The sequence below is a fragment of the Canis lupus genome, chromosome 7, assembly GCF_003254725.2.
Source record: "Canis lupus dingo isolate Sandy chromosome 7, ASM325472v2, whole genome shotgun sequence".
NCBI lineage: Eukaryota > Metazoa > Chordata > Mammalia > Carnivora > Canidae > Canis > Canis lupus.
In genome coordinates, this window is record NC_064249.1 from 33,960,045 (window position 1) to 33,985,050 (window position 25,006).

A 25,006-nucleotide genomic window follows, 5' to 3' on the forward strand; every position below is an offset into this window, starting at 1 on the left:
AAGGACCATTCATAGATTTGATTTCCTGATTTTTGATTTGGAAACTATGGAAACCATACTTACAACAACTGAAAGTTGTTTGGAGTGAAAACAAAATCAATAGCAAAGAGTTTTAATAAATTGCAGGAGATGTGAAAACATAGGTAGGGATGATGAAACTAGGTCATTGACTTAGAGGTAACTGACAAAGAATGCCATCATTGGCTACTATATTTCATGAGTAGCACAATATATGAAAGCAGAACGAGAAACTGAGAACCAAGTGCTAAATGTCAGGTGATGGCATGTAATCCATGCCACATTAGAATGAACTTTGAGTCTCAAGATCAGAAAATAATTACATTTTGGGGGGAAAAAGAGAAAAACTTCTTTTCAAATGACATTCATAGAGTTTCCACTTATTTTTACAGGTCTATCTAGAGGCCAGCAAGATTACTGAAGTTTAAGAATAGCTTTCCAGAGAAAAGCAACCATAAGGTACCATAAGGATATTTTAAAAATGGAAAGGTAACATATTTAGGCCTGTTCTCTTAAAATTGAGGGCAAAATGGGAGATAAAATAAACAGGGGATAGCCAAGAAATGAAAATATGGCTAGTAAATCTTTAAATGATTAAGGGTTATCTTTATTAATGGCACACCTATCATATGGGGAGTACTAGGAAGCAGAGCTCAAGTATGGTGTAGACACCACTTGGCTTGTGTAACAGCCAAGAGGAGAGTGGAGACCAGTGGGATGATCACTACCGGCAGAAGAGAGACCAGGAGAGGGGCTTTAATGCCAGGGCCTGTTATTTCCCAAAGAACTTATCTGAAGAAAAAAATCCCTACCATCGACTAGTTACTGCAGAGTAAACTTCAAATTAGAATGTTTTTAACTTTCCCTATTGACTACTTATTTCATAGAATTTTAGAACATAAGAATCTCTATTTAACATTAGCATAAATTCTTCAATTTAGAGAGAGAAAAACAGGCCCAGAAAGGTCTTGCCTTACTTAAATCAAAGTTTAAGCCAAGTTTACCGACTCCCAGAGTTCATAGCTCATTTGTTGCTATTCTAAATACTTCACAGTTACATGTTAGAAAATCTTTATTTAAAAAAATTTTTTATGATTCCAGTTAGGCTAATTCTTTGAAAAGATATCCTCAATTTCTCATAGAATGATAGTTTTTGTGATCTCTATCTGTGAAGAATTTTACTTCTTCCTCTTGAATTTTATTGTCTAAGTAAAATCCTGTATAGAGTTAAAATGCAGCATTAGGCTTATTTGATATATTATTGGTACCAGGAAGGCATTTCAGATAAATCATTAAATTGAATATTATAACAAAAGTATTTGCAATGCCAGGCCCTAGGGAGGCTTCCTCGATTGGTGAGATACTAGATAGCACATAAAATAAAATCAAAGTTCTAAGATCAGCTTAATTAATTTTGTAGCTAACCTGAAAATTATTTTAGTTACATTAATTATAATGCTTAGTTACAAAATTATGCAACACTTCCTCTTATGGAAGTAATAAACTACTATATTCACTATGAAAACATACTATTGAGAATTTAAAAAGGAAGAAAGAGTTATCAGGATTATTTATTTGTGAATGCTCTGATTTCTTTCATTGCTAACTAAAACTTTGTTGGCCTTAAAACACATCCACATCTATAGATGTAACAAATACATTTCAGGAAACAAACACTGCATTTTCACACTTTATATCAGAATATTTTTGTGGGAAATGAACCACAAACATACTTTACAGGTATATTTATAAGCATGTAGCAATTAAGATCATTTGGGGAAAAAGATCCCTGACAATGTTCTGTATTGGTCTTTCACCTGGAGGAAGAAATAACTGAAGCCATGCGTGCCCAACATCTAATTCCTACCATCTATAAAATTTGAGGTTTGGAATAAAAATAAGAAAGCAAAAAATCTAAGGATGTGTACCTAATGAAAACCAACTGCTTTACTTTGAAAACCTTGCACACTTAGTTTTAAATATATCTTATCAAAATAAATCTGGATATTTTAACATAACTTGATATTAAAGGATTACTGAAGGAATGGGGTGGGTAGTGGAGACTAGACTTTCCTAAAAGCAAATTACATCAGAATTAAAGAAGCATCAAAGAACTTTTAATGTTTCTAAGCCAGAGATTTCCATTCTTCTATTTTTATCATATACATTTCTTTGGAAAACTTTTTTTAGACATGGCCTAAATTATGAAATCTGAAACATTACAGAATTATTTTCACATATGCCAATCTGGACATATCAAGGCTCTAGGTTCAGAGACCTCTAAGTCCTTTAAGTTTACAGTTTGTACAACACTGACCAGTATGATTTTACATTCTCTTAAATCATATTTCAAAATCTAAGAATTTTTATTTTCTTTTCCAGTCAAGATATAATTGTCTTAAGTAGAAATGCCATAACATAAAGACAACCCATTTAGCAACTAGATCAAGTATCTGCTTTTCTTGTTTTTTTATTGCCTACCCATATAACTATGTTAGTGTGTGACCACTAACTATGAGATGCTAGCCATTGTCCTTGTAGATAGTATAGAATACTATAAACAGGCATCTTGAGAGAATCCAAACATACAATCCTGGATCACAATGTGGCTTCATGAATTTAGTAACACATCAGAATTACATAGGTTATAGTGGACAACATACCAAATATATTGTATGTTGGCCTTGTATATACTTCTGGAAATAATCCAATAAATTCCAGGCATTGCCCAGAAGCTTGTAAGCAGAGTATTTCTGAGAGCCAGACAGGATGTGGTAGAAACAGCAAGAGGCTGGGAATGAAAAGGCCTTGGGGCTTCTCATCCTGTCCCTGCCTCTGCTATGTGACCAGGACAGGTTGTTGCATCTCTTGGCCTAAGTTACGTAAACTGAATAATCCTTCCAGTTTTTAATTCTATGGTTCTAATTATTTAATATACTACTATTAAGTATGAAGAAGGGCCAAAAGGTACTAGGGAATATCGTTAAGCAATTGAAGGTACTTTTTGGATATAGAAACTGCATGTTTATCAAGTTCTGTATTCAAAGGAGAAAACAAAATTTATCTTTGAAGACATAGCATCTTATAACAGTTTCTTAGATTTGCTTAAGTAGTCCTCTTTGGCTTGCACCTCACAGAAGCCCTTCATGTTAAACAGATCACTCATGTGTCACAGACCAGAGAACCAGTACAGAAGGAACTGTTCCATGCTACTTGGTGACATACGGCTTGCATTACAGCTTACAGTGAGACAGGAGAAAACTGGAACATTTCTATGTACTGAAATAGAGATGAGGTGATCAAACAAGCCATGTGACAGAAGAAATTCTATCACAGTACACACCATAGAATGCAGCACAAAGGAAATGTGAATTGAAGAGGTAGAGCCATAAGGAACAGAACACCAATACTGGGTAAACACAAACCGACAGACAGCAGTCAGTTTTAAAATGCTTGCAATAACTGCATGAACCAGCAACAAGAGCTCCCAGTGCAGAAGCAGGGACGATGGGGCATGAAGGAAAATCAGCTATTCTTCTGGAGTCCTGATTACATAATCCCTATTTCCCACCTACTTGCACTCCCACCACAGATCTGACCAGGAGAGAGGGAGCTGTGAGTGCAGGGGAGGGAACAGCAGTGAAGACAAGAGAGGAGGAATTAAAAGTGAAAACAGAACATGAGGAGCACTGTTAGTTTTGAGTCTTGTGGACTCCACCGTGGTAGACATGAAAGTCAGAACACGGGATTGTATACCAACCTTCCCTCACTCTTCCCTCAAGACTTAGGCTCACTTGGATGCTTGCTAATAAGAGCTCTCTAAGTCTTTGACCAGCTGGCTTCCCCTCACTGGCCCTTGTAGCCCCACCCAGGGGTGAGGCTGATTATGAAGTAAGAGTCCATGCGTACAGGGTACACACAAGCATCTGTGTTAGTACTATGGTCACACACTCGTACTCTCCTGGGCTACAGCTGTGAATATGAAGTACACCAACAGACAAGTATCCCAGAGGCCGTTCAATTTGCATGGGGAGGAAACAGCTTTTGGAATGATTAGTATTCATTGACAGCTAATTACTATAGTTAAGTGACAGAACGGTGTTTTATGAGATAGTGCTCGTAATCAGGTTTCTGTAGCCCAGTTTGACCCATATATACTTAGGGATTATCTCATGAATCCATCTTCTTCCACTGAAATAAATTAAGGATTAGTTTTCACCTGTCCCAACTATAAACAGATTTAACTTCAAAAAATATAAAACATTTCTACATAAATGGGAAAGCAAGGATAAAACAGCAATTATTTCACTTAGCTCTGCTAAGCATACTACTTTTCTTCAGATAAAGGGCTTCTGCAAAGGGCTTTGAATTACGTGAGGATATTTAAGAATCCCTATTCCTGTTAATTCCTATTATTTAAACCAGATACTATTCCTCCTCTAATTCGACACATGAATCCAGATATCTCGTCAACCAGACAATTAAAATTCCTAAACAGATACTAATTTTGAAGTCACTATTTTGTCCCAGGGTATTAATTGGAAGTGTGTGTAACTTCTGAATCTTCCATTTACTAATGAGCTAAAATAATTTTATAGAAAATATTCTCTTATAGCATAACCTTTCTGTTGAATATTTTTAGAATTAACACTAGACATCTAATTTTTTTTTTAAAAGGGAGTCCCAAAACATGAAATAAATATGCTAATATTATAAAAAGTCTGGATCCAAATTACCTGAAGGAGAGCCATGTGCTGAGGTCATACTTTTGACTTTGGAGTCTGATAGTCGAGAGATACTGTTAGCTCTAATTCTAGGAGAAAATTTATCTGAAGGTACTAATCTGGCTCCACTTCTAATGATGGCTTCTGCAGTCCTCGAAGAGGCACTACTTCTAGAGATCGTTGCCTCAGAGTCACTGCGAGCTGATAATGAGCCAAGCCTTGTTCGACGAGGCTGAGCCAATAAATCAATCCTAGAGATGTTACGCCTTCCTGTGGGGGGCTTTGACGTGGAACTGGTTGTGGACACTTCAGAAGCAACGGATGCTTTGTCAGCATCAGCCAGTTCACTGTCGGACACTTCGCCAAGTCGTGCTCTGCGCAAGAGGGAAGTCCTGGTAGGTCGCGGCCTTGGAAGAGTGGTTGATTTACTGGATGATCCAGGTGCTACAGGAGAAGTCTTAGATTTAGTTACTTTACTTCCTTCCAGTTTGGAATGTGCATGCTCATCAGTTGAGGTAAGTGGAGTCCTGGCATGAGATTTACAAGAGTAAGTTTCCTGATCAGATGACATAATATCAGAGATAGCAGAATGAGGTACACTAGAGGTTTGGTCATCATCTGTCAAATCTACTGAAGGTTGTCTCATTCTTCCACTGGACTGTACAAATTTACGGCCATCCGCTCTTGAGCCTACATCTGACGAACGACTTTTTGTTTTCTTCTCAATTTTCTCCCTAGCACCTGAAGATGATGATTTTGTAACATCTTTGGAAGGAGAACCTGTGGAACATCTATCTTTATAGAGACTTGTGAAACTCTTTCGCTTTTGGGTTGACTTTCTTTCAGTCTCTCCTGTGACCAGACTGATTGTACTAGCTGTGTCCACATCAGATTCTGGTGAGATAGAGTTGTCTCTATTATAACTGGGAGTATCTGGGCCTTCATCAGTTTTATTATCTTCACGCAGTTTGGCTTCCAGAAAAGCCATCACTGCTTCTGTGTCTTTCAGAATAAGAGTTGTGTCCATACTGGAATCAGTATCCATAGAGTCACTTCTTTCTCGTATCCTGCTGGCAGCTGTCAATGCCAGAGAAGGGGGTGTGGATGAAGTCTGCTTATTTATATGGGGAATAAGTTCTATGGGTATGTTGGGACTAGGTTTCTCTATGGTGAAGCTTCCTTGTCGCACTAAGGACTTTGAGGATTCCTTCTTGTCTCCACCTTTTGAACTCTGACCTTTGAGAACATCCTCAGCTTTTCTTCGCTTGCTCTCATTTTGTGTCACCCTTTCTCCTTTGCTGGTAGAGTGTCCTGGAACTTTTTCTTGAGGTTGTGACTCTTGTTTAAAAGATTCCTCCCGGCACCTATCTATCTGACCTGAAACATTTTTGGAAGCAGACAACTTGCTAGGTGTCCACTGTGCCTGCTCCTTTTGTTCCTGTTGAATTTTGGCCAATGTCTGCTTTACCACAGAAGCTTCCTTATCAGTATCACTTTTGTCCTTTCCAGAAGAGCTGCCCAAGTGAAGAAGGGTTTTATTATCTCCGCCAGGCCTAACAGCTTCGCCGTTCACTGCCCTGCTCATCTTACTCAGGGGTCGGTCAGCATCTTGTTTATCCTTCTGATATGCCTGTGTAGGAGCTTCTTTCTCCTGAAGTTCTGTGTCTTGTTTTTCTCCAATCTCTGACCTCTGTGTTATAACCTTGGCTCTGGAGCTCTCAAGAGACTTTTCTTCATTTGGAAGCTGGGGAAGGGTGCGTCTCCTTCTCTCTCCCTGACTAGCCAGGGAAGTTGCCGAGCCAGTACTTCGTAATGAAATGCCAGACTCGCTGATATCTGTATCTATACAATAAAACCACAAAAAAGAAATGTATTAGAGCAAAAAAGTACAAATAAAAATAATATCATATCACATTAGATTTTGCAGTGGAAGCTAAGAAATGGCTTAGTGTACAAGGAAACTCTGAATAAACATGCCAGCATCGTGATAGAGCCATTTCAAGAGCAAGTACAATGCCACGATACAAACAGGCAGATTACTAACAGGGGTAGTCAAAAAGGCAGTTTTATGACATGAAAATTAGGGTCATTTGTTGCTCTTTCTCTTTCAATATACTTTATGGCAGGGAAGGTCACTGTGTTTATTCTTGTTTTTATAAGGTCCATGAAATGTTGCTCAAGAAAATGTTTTGTAGAATTGCACAGAGAATGCCTAATAAACAGTTTCAATCACATAGTACAGAAGAAGAATATATCTAGGGGCACCTAGGTCACTCAGTGGGTTAAGCATCTGACTCTTGATCGCAGAGTCATGAGTTCAAGTTCCACATGGTTTTTTAATGAGCATTGTAATCTATCTGAAAGAATGACAAGTTTGGATTTCCTAAGTAAAACAGAAAATGCAAGACTTTAGAAGGTTTTCTAAAAAAAAAAAAAAATTAACTCTGTTAAAAGGATTGTTTTTAAATATTTTATTTATTACATAGCTCGGAACAGGGGTAGGAGCAGAGGAACAAGCAGACTCCCTCCTGAGCGCAGAGCCTACTGTGGAGCATCTGATCCTAAGACCCTGAGACCATGACCTGAGCTGAATTAAGAGTCAGAAGCTTCGTCAACTGAGCCTCCCAGGTACCCCAAGATTTTGAAAAATTTTAAGTGTGAAACAAAGTAACAGAACTTGTTGTACTTTTATAAACTGAGGGATTTTAAAATTATGGTGTTCTGGTATATTAACACCTCATATAGAAACACATGATCACTTTTTCTTTTCACAGTTACATAGAAAACAGTGAGAATATATACGCTTTGATATTTCTATGTGAGAGAATTTGAGAATACCTGAGGATTTTGCTGACTACTATACTTGGAATATATTTCTGAGAAAAGGGACATCTGTTTAGGGAAATAAAAACTAACATATAAAGTATTCTCATCTTTGAGGGTAAGTGGAGGCAAGATACCAAGACCTAACTTCTGTGGGTCTTTTCTCCCTTTATAATTCTGAAAGTTGAACATTTAAATTTCACAGCAATATAATAGTTATGATGCAGGAAAACAGCTACTAAACTTCCTGATTGAACTTTAGCAATTAGTCAGGACATTACTGTATTATGTGTCATCTCGATAGTGCTACTGTAAGTACCTAAATTGTACTACCTATTTTATCTTTTTGTATTTTTCTAGTATTTCTCAAATTGTCCTGCTTCTAAGGCACATGCGATGAATGTTTAACAAGAATATTTTAGTACTGAAGTGCATTTATCAGCTTATCTAAATAAATTAATTTAGAAGATGATGAAACATTTTGAAACAAGATAATGAGGGGTCAGCTTGTTTGTTATATTTAATTTTTTTTTGTTTTTTTTGTTTTGTTTGTTTGTTATATTTTATAACAAGGGTAGAATTTTGCTTTCTTCAGCTAAACTGACTAATTTCACAATGCATTCTTTGGTAAACATACCTCTGACCCTCTGACCCCCTCTGTTTGGGTTCCTTGTTCCCCAAACAGTGACCAGTTTGTGTCAATCAATCTGCACAAATCACTCAGTCTTCTCAAGAAGCTTTTGGTAATACTATTGATTACTTCTAGTTTCTTTTTTTTTTTAATTTTTATTTATTTATGATAGTCACACAGAGAGAGAGAGAGAGAGAGAGAGAGAGGCAGAGACATAGGCAGAGGGAGAAGCAGGCTCCATGCACCGGGAGCCCGATGTGGGATTCGATCCCGGGTCTCCAGGATCGTGCCCTGGGCCAAAAGCAGGCGCCAAACCGCTGCGCCACCCAGGGATCCCATACTTCTAGTTTCTATTGTAAATCAGTGATATAGCTTTTCTAGTACATTGCTATGCATCCTGCTCAAATGCTTGCTAAATAAAGTTTACAAAATTCCTAAACCAGATTTTTGGGGTGCCATAAGCCAGAGACAAAATAAAATTCCATTTTTAACAATAACAAAATTAAGAATATAGATAAAAAGCCACATGCAAATTCTTCTTGAGGGTTTTATTTCTAATTAAGAATCTAATTAATTCAACCTAATAAAATCATTAGAGGCATAAAATTTCATTTTTTAAAGAAAACTTTTATTTCAATTCACAGAATTATTAGAAGGCAGTAAAAGTCATATTACATAGCCTTGCAAAAGATATTAAGTAAATTAAGTATTCTTTTTTATCGAATTTTATTGAATTGTATTAAATATTGAATTTTATTGAATTGTACATTTACTTAAATGCACAAAGTAGCATTAAAATACTTGTTGTATTAATGATATTAATGAATATTGTAATTTGGAACTGTTGTTTTACTTTAAAATTATCTTACTTTAAAATTTCCAGGGCAGCCCCAGTGGCGCAGCAGTTTAGCGCCGCCTGTAGCTCGGGGTGTGATCCTGGAGACCCGGGATCGAGTCCCACGTCAGGCTCCCTGCATGGAGCCTGCTTCTCCCTTTGCCTGTGTCTCTGCCTCTGTGTGTGTGTCTATGAATAAATAAAATCTTAAAAAAATAATAAAATTTCCATTTTTATATTTTTACCATATATATACATTTGTATACATGTACGTGTTTTTCACCTACATATTAGCTCTTCAGTTATTTATATTTTAATGGTATCTGCATTATTAGTGCAAATAAAATCATATATTTAGTATAAACATGAGAATACGTGATTATGTTTATTTAGGTTTAGTTTACTTCTCACTATACAGATTTAGTTTGTTTTTAAAAAAACTGATGTAGGAGTCACAAAAAAGAAAAGGGGGGGGGGGAAATACCATTCTCTAAAGGAACAGGTACAGACAATTCCATTATTCTTTCTTCTTGATCATGCCTTGTATGATTTGCAGCCAAACTAGCCCACTGTGAAACCCAGCGTTTGTTTCCAGATGAAGATGTGCCTTCCTAAAGGAGAAAGATAAAGTAAAGACATCAGTCTATTTAGTCAGAGTTCTATAAAGTCACATTATCTTATCATACAAAGCCATGTTTAAACCTCACATTGCCATATTATCAATTATTAAATTTCTTTATATATAGAATGAAGATTCTCTAGGTACTCCTTTTAACTGTATCTTATTATTACTTTAAGTGTAGTTTAATTTTCTCTACTTATGAAATACTAATGATGGCACTAAAATAAACACTTAGAGCTTAAAATTTACTGTGGCTGAACAAACGTGGGTGAATTATCACAGCCTTATGGCTAAGACAGTGGAGTTGATTCTACTTCATTCTATGGAACAGGAGTCTAGTGGTTCTCTGGCCCTCTAGATGCTTCTAGGAATCAGACTGGTTCCAGAGTCTCAAGGAGTATTAAACCTTCCAGATCATGTCTTTAGGGATTTCAAAAACAAACCCAAAGCTTCAGACCTCTTTTTAGAACATTTTACTGTTTCCAGAAGCAGCTAGAAATCACTTAACCCTTAAGAATTTTTCGATAACTGGGGATCCCTGGGTGGCTCAGTGGTTTAGTGCCTGCCTTTGGCCCAGAGCACGATCCTGGAGTCCCGGGCTCGAGTCCCACGTTGGGCTCCCGGCATGGGGCCTGCTTCTCCCTCCTCCTGTGTCTCTGCCTCTCTCTCTATGTCTATCATAAATAAATAAATCTTAAAAAAAAAAAGAATTTTTCGATAACTAGTCTGAATCTAGACTTGTGCACATATAGATCTGGCCTTAAGGCAAGTGCTCTTTGAACCTTTATAGTCAAGTGTGAAACCATTTAATTCATGATATGGTTCCACAGATTTATGGACATATACTGATAATTTTTAACATCAGGACAATCTAGGCATTTAATATGGAAGATCTAGGGAATACAGAAAAAAATATGTTCCTTCACAAAAAATCTAAGTCAAAGCTTAATTTTGAGACTGTAATGACAACTACGGAATGGAAGGCTATTAACCAAAATTGTATTATGAATTATTCAAAACAATATCTTAAGTATCATATTTACTGTATTAAGGATGATATGCTAAAAACTGATGAGGTACATATTCCATACAGACTATATATATGGTTTTAAGAATAGATTAAAAGTAAGTATACATAGTGACATACATACAATGAAGATTAAGGATTCCAAAGCCTGCTGAATCCTTTAATTCCCTTTCAAGATTCTGTGCTAACTGCCCAAAGTTCTCAGCATGAAGGAAGTCCCAGAGCCACTCACACCTTCACTGGTAGTAGAACTATTCTGTAAAGAGGTTCTCATGGCCTGTTTAGGTGATTCCTTCAAAGGCAGGTGCATATTGGGGCTATATATAGAGTCCACTTGGCAGGGGTAGAGGGGACAAAGAAGGGAAGAGGGAGTCTTTTAAAGTTCATGTTTGTCAGAATCATTACTGGACCAATTAGAATACTGTAACAATAATTTTAAAAAATTTTTAAAAAGGTGGATTTACCTGTCTACTGAAATATTTTACATTTCATACAAATATAACATTTTATTTGAAATTGTTTTATTTATATTTTAAGATTTTATTTACCATTTGTATATCTATTTACCATTTGTGTATTTTAAATTAGCTCATTTCTTGAGAGGGAGCATGGCAAGTAAGAGAGGGAGTCAAGAAAACATGGCTGCTTACTACAGTTCAAATTCTGGCTCCCTAAGGTACTCGGTTTTATGACCTTCATCAACTTAATTTCTACATATTTCAGTTTCCTTATTCGTAGACGGGCACAAGAAATGTGAGATGACATTCTAATATTATTTCCAATAAGGGAATAACCACTTGTTAAGGGCATAAATCTTGGGCAATTACTATGCTGAGTGCTTCATATACATCACTGAACTCCCTGTAAATAGGCTTTGTCAACAATTCGCTTTGTAAAGAGGAGAACACTGCAGCTAAAGGGGAAGTGCCCAACACAGATGCAGCCGCTCTGGGATTCGCATTCAGGTCTTCCAGGCTCTACGGTACCAGACCACCTAACTTTTGAGCCAAGCCATCCTTGATTAACTTTAGGTTATCCAAATCACATCCAGGGCTGCTCTGTACCTGCACTTACTTAGGTTTGTAAATTTTATCTGTCTGGCTCTACCTGGCAAATGCTTCCTGGCATGACAGACAGGCCTGTTCATGCTAAATAGTATAAGCAGTGTATATTTTTTTGTTTCATCTCATAATGCCGATCCGAGAGTGAGCATATAGCTCATCAACTGCTTTCTGAAATTAACATTTTCCCCTCACTGAACATAATTTAAAAGAACATAACAAAACCTGAAATAATTACTACAAAATTGCTTTAGGTTTTTATTAGAAACAAATTTGTAAGAATTTAGTTTTTAGAAGAACTCTCAAGGGGATATATCAATATAATAAATGATACAAATTTACATTTTATGTGTAAAAGTTACATATGAGGAAGGGATGTATACCTCTGAGTTGTGAAATCCAGGTGTACTCAGTGGCTTTCTTTCTTCCATTACTATTGCAGCAGAACTGAGAGCCCAATCTTTTATCAGATCTTTATGCTTTTCATTGATAATAGGCCTATTATAATCCTGATTGTCATCTACTCCAAATACCTAGGAGGAGAAATTATTTTATAAATGAAAAGTCTGAGCACCAGATTAATATATTATCAGTAACTTCAGAGGCAAATAAAAATATTCTAAATTAATTTTGATGGGTAATTCAATAGCGAGGGAAATGTGTTTCAGGACAGAATAACATCCAAATGCAGTGACCACTGGAAAGAAAAATTGGGCCCTGGCAGCTTACTATATTGTAAATAAAACTATCTTATTTAATATTTAGCCAAGTACTATTTGATAATAAATAAGAAATATCCAGAATATTACTCTTTGATTTGTGAAAAAATGTTAAATATTATAATAATGCAGAGTTAGGGAAGAATACCACTTCAGCTTGTTTTCAGCTTCTCCCTTTGCTCTATTATTTTTGAGAAGCATGTTGCAGAACTATAAACATACGGCTAATTTTACTGGCTCCTTCTCTAATAAATGTGTAACATTTACATACATGAATTAAAATTATACTTGAAATCTTCTAAGGTCCCAAAAAACAGATTTTATTGTATGATCTCTGTATAGAGTACAGCATGATCTTCACACTTTATTTGCCTAAAAATTCATTGAAAGGCCTCTGAAATGCAGATCCTGGGTCTCCCCCCACAGATGAGCATTGACAACAAGCAGGCTGACTATGGTCAACACCTGTGGGGTATTTAAATACAAGGACCAAAAACCATGTGCTCAATCAAGGGCAGGATCTGAGTCTTGCTCATTTCCTGGCATCTAACAGCCTGGAGGAAGGTTAGAACTACATAACTTTAACATTCCACTTCACTATTTAAGTTTCTTTGTTCCCAGTGCTTATTATTTATAGATTTTATTGGTGGCTCCAATGATTACATTCAAGAAAAATATTACATGTTTGAATGAGTGCTTTGTAGAAAGGATTTTTAGAATATAATGAAAGGGGGCAGCCCGGGTGGTTCAGTGGTTTGGCACGGCCTTCAGTCCAAGGCATGATCCTGGAGACCCAGGATGGAGTCCCACATCGGGCTCCCTGCATGGAGCCTCTTCTCCCTCTGCCTGTCTCTCTCTCTCTCTCTGTGTGTGTCTCTCATGAGTAAATAAATAAAATCTTAAAAAAAAAGTTTCTAAAAAAATATAAATAAATAAGTATATATACATATAATGGAAGGGCCTTCTTTGCTATAAAAAGGGACAAATAACTTAGGTTAAACTATTTTCTAGAAAGACTTTTTAACAATCATACAATACACCTGATACAATTCTGAAGCCCACATTTGGTAAAGAAGACATCAGATTTTCAAATTCACTAAAACTTGGACATTTTACCACTAGATGGCCTTATTACTTAATATTAATTCAAATATAACCATAGCTTTCAAGAACTGTGATTTAATATCTATTGAACCATTCAATATTTGAATTATCTTTGCTTTCAAAGTAAATTGTAGATTGCTAATTTTAAATCAAATATGGATTTTAATAATACCGATTATGCACAGAAGGGGAAAAATAAACCTGTTTCATTTTGTTAACCATCAGAATTGGTAAGTTTAACAATAACAGTAAAAAATGCTGTGTATATATACCATTCCATGCATTCTGCCTCTAGTCCCACTTGTAAAGAAGGCAAATTAGAGCTACTGGAGCTACTTGTGACTGTCTTAAAATAAAAACTTAAAATTATTTGTAACTCAAGGTACTGACCTCCAAATTTACTAGAATTTATTTCCTTATTTTTATAATTATTGGGGAAAAATCAACTCCGGTTTTTAAGTAAAAGATAAAACCACTCACACATAAATACTTGCACATGGTATCTGGCAAGTTAATTTACAAACAATCTCAGGTGATTTTCAAATTTGGTGACATTTACTTCTATGTCATATTCAAAACGGACTTCCAAAACTTCTTTGCCTCAAACATTTAAGCACTGCCAGTTTCAAGTAAAATAATAATAAATCTCTCTAAATCACTCTGACACTATTTTGAAATGATAACAAAATATAGGCAAAGAAGTGATGCTTCTGGGGAAAGAGGGCTGAAACTGTACAGAAAGAACACTCGGATGACTTTCTACAGATTCCTGGTAAAGCATCAGAGATAGCTCTGCATACACCTGTCAGAATAGTTAAATCATCATCTGTTTTTCAAACATGCAATAGGACCTAAGGCACTATGTGAGGAAAGAAGTCTTCAAAGTTCCTATCTGTTTTTTTTTTTTTTTTTGAGTGTTTTGGCAAACTGATAGTAATGCCTACCCCAGCTTGAAGTCCTTATCATCCTTTTTGTGTCTCACTACAAAAACATCCACTTGCAAGAACTTTCATGTGAAAACAAAGAGGATGTAAACATCTTACACAGTGTCTGTGTACCTTAAAGCTATCAGAGTTTTCACATTTTATAAAGCACATGTAATCTGACATATGATCCAATAGCTGGACAAAACTTGAGACCAAGTTTGCTAGATTTTCTCATCTTTTCATTGTAGGCTTTGTCCCTAGGTGATTTCATCCACATCCAAGGCTTCCCTTAACCACAGACAGCTGCTTACTGGCATCTCCCCTCACAGATGGCTCAAAGGTATTTCAGATGCTCAAAGGTATTTCAGATGCAGTGTTATGTTAACCAGGGCCCATACTTCTCTTCCCTTCCCTGGGCTCAATCACACCCCCAACCTGATATATTACAAGACTAGGTTCTCTCATTCAGCTAGGGACTTTTTTAGGCTATAAAGTCTAGACTGAGGAAGGGAGAGAGATCAGATACCCAACTGTTCATGCTTCCTCTCTAAAAGAGCTCCCTACCCTAAGTTTGTCCGTCAGTTTCTAATTCTTCCAGGAGGGAGCAAAAAAAAAGGAGTGATTGGGAACAGAAAATCTCCTTTTGAACCTGCACTGTCTGAGCTCTCTGTGCCTAGCAGATGCTTAAAGATAATTCATTCATCTTAAGGGTGGAGATGCTTGTGCCTCTAGGTCCCTTGATCAAAGGAGATGCATCTCTATTTTGGGTGACCTGTGACCCCTCCTGTGGCCTCAAGATTTAGGGTAGGAAAACAGCACTTCCCTCACCATCCTACTCCAATAATTAGGGAACAGCAATGTCTTCTTTTTTCTTTGGATGTGTGCATATGATATCTGGCCTCTTACTTTGGGATTTCACATCCGTATCTCAGTGGCTACTCTAAACAATTTTAACCACCTGTTCCTTAAGTATGGTACTTACTATTTTTTCAGGCTACTGAGTGAGCCAACAAAGGGGCTTCAAAAATATATACAACTTAATCCCTGCTCTCAGAGAGCTGAAGTGTAATACAAGGAAGCTTATTAAAACAACATTTTTTAAGAACCAGACTCTATTTTTAGATTTCAGCTTTAAATTTATAAAAATGAAACATTCTCCAGATCATAAAGGTCTAGTATGTGCAGTACATGTGAAAAGTTTGACCTTGGTTTTTTCACCACTGTATCATCATCCTTGTCACTATTATTTAAAAGCTCAGACTGAATAACATCCACAGTTTCTAATTCTAAAACTGGAGAGTTGGGGGGGGAGGGTATATCAAACCAAAGAATACAGGGTCAATTTTCATGGGGGTAAATATCCCACCTACTAAATTCTTGTAAAGAAAGGTCAAGTTCTATTTGGTGACATCAGATAAGGAGTTTTGCTTATCGTGACAAAGTAGGGACAGTGTGAGAAGGCGTGGAGAAAGAGGAAGAAGACTTACTTAAGCATATGAATTTAGTATAGGTATATATGTAGAGCAAAATGGTAATTCAACAGCCATAGTCCTTAATTTATTAGTTAAAAAAATTTCCAAATCAACTGAATTCAGATTTCATCTTTCCATAGAAATGAGAAACATAATGGTGAGTTGAACATCAAGCTTTTGTGGGCTTATTTTGAATTAGTAACTGAAGAACAGTATTGCATTTACTGTATCAATCATATCAAACTGTCCATGTAAATATGCACTCAAGTTTCAACTTCAGATGACCAGAAGAACTCTCTCCTCAATGAGCAAGGACCTCTCCTGGGTAGAGAGCAGGGTCTTTACCAATTCAAATCAATAGCAAAGGTTCCCATGGCCTATGAAAATCATTTGACACATACTTTAAGAACTATGAAGAATCCTAGCTTCTAACATCAGGAAACAAAACCAGGATGATTTAATAGAGGAGAATTTCTTTAAACATGCAACTTTCCATAAAAATCTAACTTCATTTTTAAAAAAGAAAAATCCCTTAAAAGTCAATAGAATAAGTGGTCCTAAGTGTTTAACAATGGGATTTTTATAACATATTTATAATCAACCTTTAAATGTAAAATTCAGATAAAATTATTAGAATAAAGAATGGGGTTAAGGGAGACATTTAATAATTTATCATGGTATGTACATGCATGTTCATAGGAACATTATTCACAAGAGTCAAAAGACAGAAGGATCCCAAATGTCCATCAACAAATAGGTAAGTGGCTTATCCACACAGTGGTCATAAAAAGGAATGAAGTACTGACACATTCTGTATCATGGATGAACCTTGAAAACCTGCTGTGCGAAAGCAGCCAGTCACAAAAGGCCACATACTATATGATTCCATTTATGTGAAAAGCCCAGAAGAAGCAAATCCATAGACATGGGAAAGTAGATTAGTGGTTGCCAGAGGCTGGAGGAAATGGAACGGGTATGGTATCTCTTTTTGGGGTGAAGAAAATGCCCTGGAATTAGACAGTGCTGATGGTTTCACAACTTGTGAATGTAACTGGAAGTCAATGAATTATACACTTTAAATGGCTAAAATGGTGAATGTCTTGTGAATTTTACCTCATTTTTTTTTAAAGGCACCATTTAGTTTGATCTTCCTTTTTACTTCTGCCTGTGAAAAACCATGCTCAGACCTTTGCCCTCTCTCTGGATCTACCCTGTGGTCCTTGATTCTTCCCACTCCTTAGGAGTATTATATCCACGCCTCTTCCCTTTCCAGCATTGCTTAGCATTCTTTTTCTATTAGCTTCTCCTTTCGTATTTTCGAATTATGTTCAGGTTTAATCTCATGTTTCTACAGTTAAAGTATCCGATTTCTCTTTTTATGGCTCATTTCCTTGATATGCATTCCTTCCTTTCATGCCTAAAATCTGGCTGCTCATCAATGACCATCATACCTTTTCCTTGCCAAGCAGATTTTTAAGCACTAAGCTGTTAGCTGGGTATTGCTAGAAACTCAAAGGCATCTCCATTCTTCTACTAGTCAAGGTAATTCCCCTGAAACTTATACATGTATCTCTTCTGATACAACCTATACTCTTATGCAGCTTTCATACTTTACTTACAAAGTAAAGCTTATAACACATACAAGGTTCTAAACTAGACATTTTAACAAGTTATGTTAGGATCAAGATACAAACTGGTTTCAGCAAATAAAAAAATATAGGAAAATCTGTGGAGGCATGGTGGAATCTGACCAATCTATAAATTAATTAAAAATAATTTATAAATTATAAATCTGACCAATCTATACATTATAAATTAATCTATAATCTAATTAATAAATCAGCTAATTAAATCAGCTGATCTATAGCTATCAGTATGTGTGTATAACATGTTATACACATACACACATACTGATGAAAATGAAAAAGCATATCACAAAGTCTTCTTATTCATTCTTTAAAAAGAGACTGAATGTCTACCATATGCCAGCCACTGTTCTAAGCACAAGAAATACAGAAGTGATAAAGACAAGTAAGGTCATTCTAGAAAGAACTGGCAGAAAATAAACTAGCTAGAGGGGAGTTCTACAAGGAAAATAAGACATAGTAATGTGATGGAAAGAGAAGAGATGAACAGCAGGGCTACCTGAGACAGGGAGAGGACAGAAAGCCTTTGAAGATGGACTAGAAGAAGGAGCAATGCATGCAAAAATGCAAGGAAGAGCTTATGGGCTGAAGGCATGGTAACTGCCAAGTCCGATAAGAGGGAAAATAAGTAAGATTTCATATAATAACACAGGAAGGAAGCGGGGGGGCTCATAAATGTTAAGCTTCTGACTAAAGACAGGAAGGTGTGGATGTGAAGCTTCGGGAAGGAGCACAGCAGAAGAGGGTTTCCCGTACCTGAGAAGTTCTAAGAAGAGGAGCTGAGAAGTGGAGAAGAGCAGTCATCAGAGGGACCCAGAGTGAATGCTCTTGCTAAAGATTTTTTTAAAAAATTGTTTAGTGAAGAGAGGGCAAGAAAGATTAGTGGAAGAGGAAGAAACATGAAGGCCTCTGAATTCGCCAGCTAAGAGCTGCTATTTGCTTTGGCCCATTAACTCAAATGGTTTCTGGACTGGCAAGAAGTTGAAGGAAATATTAAGTCCAAATCAAAATGCTTCCCATGAACAAGGTCCTCTCCCCCTGCTCCAGGCTCTTTAGTTCTCACACATATCTGACTCTGTGGTTGAGTGGACCTGGGACAGGCTGCCTTTTTGTGTTCGATCTGGCACTGTCACCTAGAGTTTGACTCTAGTTTATCAGGGGTCCCCTGGCTCCAACTTGGATCTAATCTAAAATCTTGCTGTGAGCTTCAAGATTTGGAATATCCCCAATTCCAAACTGCTGACAGATGATCCAGGTCCTCAGCACTGACTTTCTTCATTTTGTATTTCCAGTGTTGTTATAGTTTTCCTGGTTCTGGATTCCTCCCTACCACCTGCTGCCTGAAGAACAGCACTGGTAGACCCAAGGCCCATGAGAGAAGAGAATATGCTAATAAGAGGCATTTTGGGAGACATATATGTTGCCATGGACACATGAACAGGCATCAACACTCAGGGCAGAATTGGTCTATGGTATGAAATTCATGGAAAGCACTTTTTTCAAAAGACAGAGCCTCAAGCCCTCTTTTTTTTTTTTTCATTAATTTAATATTTAGCTTTCTATTCTCAGTATAAGTTTTTCTCCCTTAGCTTGGAAGGACAGGAAATAGCCCTAATGAATGTCTTCCTCTTCCCTCACAGCAGTGTCTGTTTTGATGGAGTGGGAAGAAGAAGCTGGCACTATGATGGGTTCTCTAGCACCACAGGGAAGCCGAAGGAGGGAGGGGGCTGGGGAGGCTATGATGACTACTAAGACAGTTACCTTTACTCCAGGCAGTCAACAGCACTTTCTTATTAGAGCACATCTCCATGTAAGCTTAGACATAAAACTCAAGAGGTCTTCATAAATAACAAGCATCTGTATTAATATTATAAGTGAATTTAGGGACAATACGTAAAATAAGAGTACCTATTGACAAACACATAGCACAAAAATACGAACCAAAATACTGTAATCCCATAACTCGGGGTCTGGGGAAGGGGCATTTCAGTACCTTTTAACTACAACCAGCAACAAAAAACAAAAAACAAAACCAGCTGATGGTACTCCAGCTTGATAATTTTTTTTAAAGAGATCCTATTTTAAGCACATGCAACTTTTCCTAAGATGCAAATACCTGTTCTAATTATCTTCTTTAGGCCCAGGAGTACAATGTATTTTGGGGAAAAACTGAAAAGGCATTCAGGGCTGTATCATGTGATACTGTGGCTTACTCACTTCCTTTTGATTCTGTTTTTGATTCCAACATGCTATTTTCTCTTGGTTTTGTCTCCTCTGTGTGATTCTTTTCAGCCCCCTTTGCTCACTCTTTGTCCACCAATGTTCGTGTTGCTAAGAACTTCATTTTTTGGTCTCCTCTCCCTCTATATATTCTTCCTAAGTAATCTCACCTATTATTTTGCATCTAGCTACTCTCTAATATTTCCCAAATTATGATGTTAGCCCAGATCTCTTACCTAAGATCCAGATGTTTCTATACCTTTCTATCCAGCTGACTACTGGACACATCAGCAGCTTTTTAATTGCCTTCTCTGCTTCTACTGCTTCTGGCCTTTCCAATTTTCAATCCATTCTTTATGCTTCTGACAGTGATTAGCTGTCACTGCACTATTTAAAAGTTTTCAGGGATTTCCCGCCGAGTTTGAAAACTCTACGGTCCTTTATCTGATACACAAAGGCCTTTAATATCTAGTCTGACCTCATCTCTCTAAATAACTGTGGTCCTGTGAACAAGTCCTTCTTATTCCCATGCTCTGTATCTGGGACAGGTTGCTCCATATTTTTGGAAAACCCGACTTTACCACCCTCGTTATGGGATTGATTCTACCTGCTTAAATATGAGTTCAGTTGGCAAATAAATTCAATATTTATTGACATATACAATGCCAGGCACTAGATTCCCATAGTCATGGAGTTTACATTGGTGTGTGTCCATGCGTGCATACCTTCCAGGGGAGTGGGAAGGTGACTAAACAAATAGGAAACTATCTGTAGAAATATCTTTAGGGAACTACTGGCACCCTTCCTCCAATAGCTTATGTCTAACAAAGTACTCATCATATTTTGAGTTCATATGTATTTACTTGTGTATTTCCATTCCTCTAACAGACTCATGTTTTGAGAGGAACAATTCTGTCTTTTCAATTTGAATCTCTCTCTTCTACCACAAAGGGTGGCATACAGTTGATGTTGAATAAAAGCTGTTAAATGAATAAGTCAATGAAATAAATCAGTTTTCAAATGATGGTGTGAAAAAGGAAGAGACCACACATGCATTTTCAGGGCCGAACAACAATTAAATTTAGATGTATAGCAGCTGAAGGCCCCAACTTCTGTCCATATACCCTAAATCATCCAAACAATTGGATATGATACTTGTATTACTTCTGCCCTCCCAGAGTGCTTCTTATGCCTTGATTATGGCTAGTCTTGGTCTTTGTTTTCTCTATGCCACAGTTACTTCATCTTCTTCAGACATTTGACTCCTGCTTCTCTGCTTTGTTTCCCAGTGCCTGATTTTAGCCTGAATTTGGCTTCTGGCTGTAACCACAACTAGTGACTCTTAGCTTTTTTTCTTTGTATCCACAAGATAATGCAGTGAATTCTTCCTATAGTTATAGGCAGCTTCGTTTTGTGGTTTATACAAACTAGGAATGATTCTGAATTATCCACTCATTCACACACTACCATTACTCCCTTAAATGAATCCTGCTTTAAAATCTTCATTTTCTCTATCCATAGTGGCACTGTATAATTTGCCACTGAAAAAGGATGCTTGTGATAATTATAGACAGCAGGTATGCACCAGGGTTTGTGGTCACCCTCCTCTCTATCCAGCAGTTTCCTATGAGTCTCATGTGTAACAGTGACTTCTTTCTTGGTTTTCTGCTGTTTTGGATGCTCCCTGGCACTGTCACATCTCCTTGGGCTTTAGATTTGAAAGCTAAAAGAACTTTCTAGGATTTATCAGTACCTTGTGTAGAGATCCACATGTGGAGACCTCTAGTAAGGGTCATAACATAGCTAACATTTTTAGACGTCTTATTACAAAACAAGCATTGTGATACTCATTTTATATATTTCATCTGAATTCTTTTTATAAGACCTGGTGAACTTTCTCCCATTTTAGAGAAAATAGAAACAGAGTTTTAAAGAGGTTAGTTTACTCCAGGGCAAGGGCACCTATCCAATTCATTTAGAGTTTATACTCAATTCCAGATCTGCCTGCAAGTGTTCATGTTCTTCAATCCCAAAAGAATCCCTCACTGTAAAATAACCTAATGGAAAAAACACCAATCACTATGAATATAATATCCATAAACCAAACAAAGGCATAATAGGATAAATTTAATATTAATCTAAAATTTTAAAACTTCTATTTTCCTTTTCAAAACCAATTCTTTTACTTTGCATTTTACAGTATTTTAGATAGCAATATTCTTGTTTTCAGTAACCAGAGGGAAACTTTGGAACTTTAAAACAATCTGATAGAAGTATCATTATCAATTCCCAATGATGAAAATAATTCAAAATCACCAAGAGTCATTTTCTGTGCTAACACTGTGTCCTTGTACTTCTTTTAATATAACCAGGAAACTCACTTTATTCATCTTTTCTTACTTGCTTTGTTTTTCTTATTAACAACTATTATAACACTGCTCATGCAGCATCTACTTCCCAGGCTAATGGGTCTCTGAAAGTTTGAAGGTGCACACTCCAACAGTAAAGAATTTTGAGCATGTGCTCTTCAAATAAGTACATACTTTGAAATTATATACGTATACCAATGTAATAATAGATTGCATCCACTATAGAATATATCCCAAAATGTAAATAAGAACTATGAAATTAAAAGCAAACAGAAGTCCTAATAATTTTCCCAGGTCCCTAAGGTTTATCTTGTTTAATTTCTTGATGCCCTGGCCTGTAAACTCATCATCTAAACTAGAGCACCTCAAATGTTTACGGATATGTGAATCACCCTGGAGATCTTGCTTTTAAAGCGGATTCTGATTCAGTGTATTTAGATGAAGGCTAAGATTTTTTGGTATTTCTAATAAGCTCCTAAATTGATGCTCACTCTCTGAGTAACAAGAACTTAAACAAAAAGTTAATGTTTAGCCAAACTTAAGCTGCTGTTTTCTAACAGCTGATTCTAAAGTCAACTTTACATTACTATGGGCAAAACTGATAAAAACTGCTTTTAAAACCATACAATGATCATTATATGCATTAATCAGTAATATCAAGGAACAAATCTAAAATGTAAATAACCATCATGGCTGGGCATACACTTCAGTGGCTGAATTCAGAGTATCATAAGAAAACTGATTCTGTTTTCATGCACTTCTATCTCCAAAGGCAGCAGTGAACAGAAAGAAAAGAAAATAAGGACAAAGAACAAAACGGACTAAAACATACACACTTTCATCTGTTTCTAACATGATTATTAGTAGGCAGGAAACCTGTGGTTAATATTATCAGCTGACATTTATGTTTATATCAACAGAGGTATAGCAGCCTGGCTTTGTCTTGTAGTTTTTATATAAATGCAGAGTGAGGATGGTCACACAAAGCACACAGTTTTAAAATTCTATCTTAAATTTACACAACTTTAAAAGGTCTACAGAACTTAAATGTACAGGACTTTACATAAGAAACTCAGGCAAAAGTTCAGAATATAAGCAGAATAAAATCAGAAGGCACTTTGGTTTTATCTTTAGTCTTGCAGTTCCCTCACAAAATCCTAAAGTTCCAATACTACTGATTGCATGAGAACATACCATGCTTGACCCTCCAATAATTTCCAACAGTCAAATATACCAAAAGAAAACGTCCACCATCCCCAAATTTCAATTATTTACCTTGTCAATCATTTTTCTTGCTTCCACTTCCTCACTGTTGGGATTCTCTAACTCAATGGTATAAGTACCCTTGTCACTTTGGTCATCATCATTATCCTTTTCAGAAGTGGCAGAAGTAGGTTGATTTTTTAACATTTTATCCATCTCCTGGCTTGGTCTGTGCCCAAGACTCCCTGAACTTCTTAACAATGCAGTTTGTAGGAAGGGAATTGACACCGATGGCTCCTCTGATTTCTGTTTTAACAATTTCCCATGTGGAACACCATGCCCCCCTCTGTGATGCGTAGAGCTTGTCTGTAAAGACAAAGAAACCACTTTGGCATCTGCTGTTGGAGATTTTGTTTTTTCAAGTTTTGTATGTGGTGTTGAGTAAGTAGTTTCCTGACACAAGATTCCCGCACTCTGAGTAAAAGAGTATGACCTTCTTTTTCTGGGATTGTCTTCATCAAAGAATGCAATCATAAAAGCAGTTTGACTTACAACGGCTTGGTCTTGATGCTTTTCAGCAGACTGGGCCTTCTGTAGCTTTTTCTGTTCGGAATGGTGGCGCCTTAAGTGTTCCTCAAGAGCTGCACGTTTGCTACAGCGCCTGTGAGCCCCAGCATTTTCTGAATCGCTTTGTGTACCATCATCATGTTTATTTCCTGCACACAAAAAAGAAACCACATAATACAGAAGGAAAAAAATCCCATGTAGAAAATTAGACACATACACAAAAGTGCTATTTGTTTTTTGCCCCCTCCCCCTTTTCAATCCAAGTCATATGTTCTTTTCAGTAACAGGCTCTGCAAACTTCCCTCAACTGCAATGCTCACATTCAAATTTTATCAACCAACAATGAGGTCCTTTATAAACAATTGAATGGGATTGCTTTTCTTTCTCCAAATTTTAACTTTATAATGATTCATCAATGCCGTAACAGATAAGCCATGCTATATCATCATGATAGTCTGTACTTTTAACATTAATAAACATTAATCCTGCCTCCAAACCTTATACTTTCTTTAAGCAATCAAAAATTTGCTTCTAGCAGGAGGGGCAAAAAGAAAAAATGGTGATCCTCCTGAAACGCTTACCATGACACAGTAAAAGAAAATGCAAGTGCCACAAAAACGTGATGAATTTTAACTTTCAACAATGTTCAATACTTCTGAAAGTATAGCATACTTTCAATAAAAAGTATGCAAAATGTTTATAAGAAGATACACATTTGTAGTTTTCTCCAATTAACTATACACTTCTTTACAAGTGTCTTTCTAGCTATGAGAATTTTTGTAAACTTAAATTTGTGATCTAAACTCTGGTGGCTTTAAAAGTTAAATAAAGAATGCTAAAAAAAAAAAAAAGAATGCTAAAGGCCTATCACAGAAAAGCATAGTCTATGAAATCCTATATAAATGTAGCTACCTTCTGGGCAAATGGCAGGGTGCTAAATATAAGCAGCTAAAAATCTGTCTTCTCTATAAAGCACACAGAGTCAAGTTAGAATACATTTGAATTTTGAAACATCAGGTTCCTAAAAGAGGTTTTCTGT

General features: G+C 36.6%; 1 protein-coding gene and 1 long non-coding RNA gene across 16 annotated transcripts in view; one reads left to right on the forward strand and one right to left on the reverse strand.

Annotated features, from left to right (window-relative positions):
• Window positions 1-25,006, reverse strand: part of CEP170 (centrosomal protein 170) — a 130,703-nt gene that overhangs the window by 23,506 nt on the left and 82,191 nt on the right. For 10 of the 14 annotated variants that reach the window (XM_049112386.1, XM_049112380.1, XM_049112379.1 and 7 more), the window contains 5 exons: window positions 23,953-24,116; window positions 23,473-23,766; window positions 12,125-12,274; window positions 9,516-9,642; window positions 4,755-6,584 (listed from right to left, as the gene is read on the reverse strand). In XM_049112386.1, the coding sequence (XP_048968343.1) occupies window positions 4,755-6,584; window positions 9,516-9,642; window positions 12,125-12,274; window positions 23,473-23,766; window positions 23,953-24,116 (2,565 nt within the window). The remainder of the gene's footprint in view (window positions 1-4,754; window positions 6,585-9,515; window positions 9,643-12,124; window positions 12,275-23,472; window positions 23,767-23,952; window positions 24,117-25,006) is intronic. The other 4 variants (XM_049112385.1, XM_049112384.1, XM_049112383.1 and 1 more) reach the window with 2 other exon arrangements.
• LOC112648742 (uncharacterized) lies at window positions 3,769-9,244 on the forward strand. Of its 2 annotated transcripts, none has more exons than XR_004817581.2 (4): window positions 3,769-4,100; window positions 4,696-5,257; window positions 7,229-7,370; window positions 9,080-9,244. It is a non-coding gene; the product is annotated as an uncharacterized LOC112648742 (long non-coding RNA). The 2 variants fall into 2 exon arrangements; XR_007411975.1 differs by having other exon boundaries at window positions 3,770-4,100; window positions 4,893-5,257.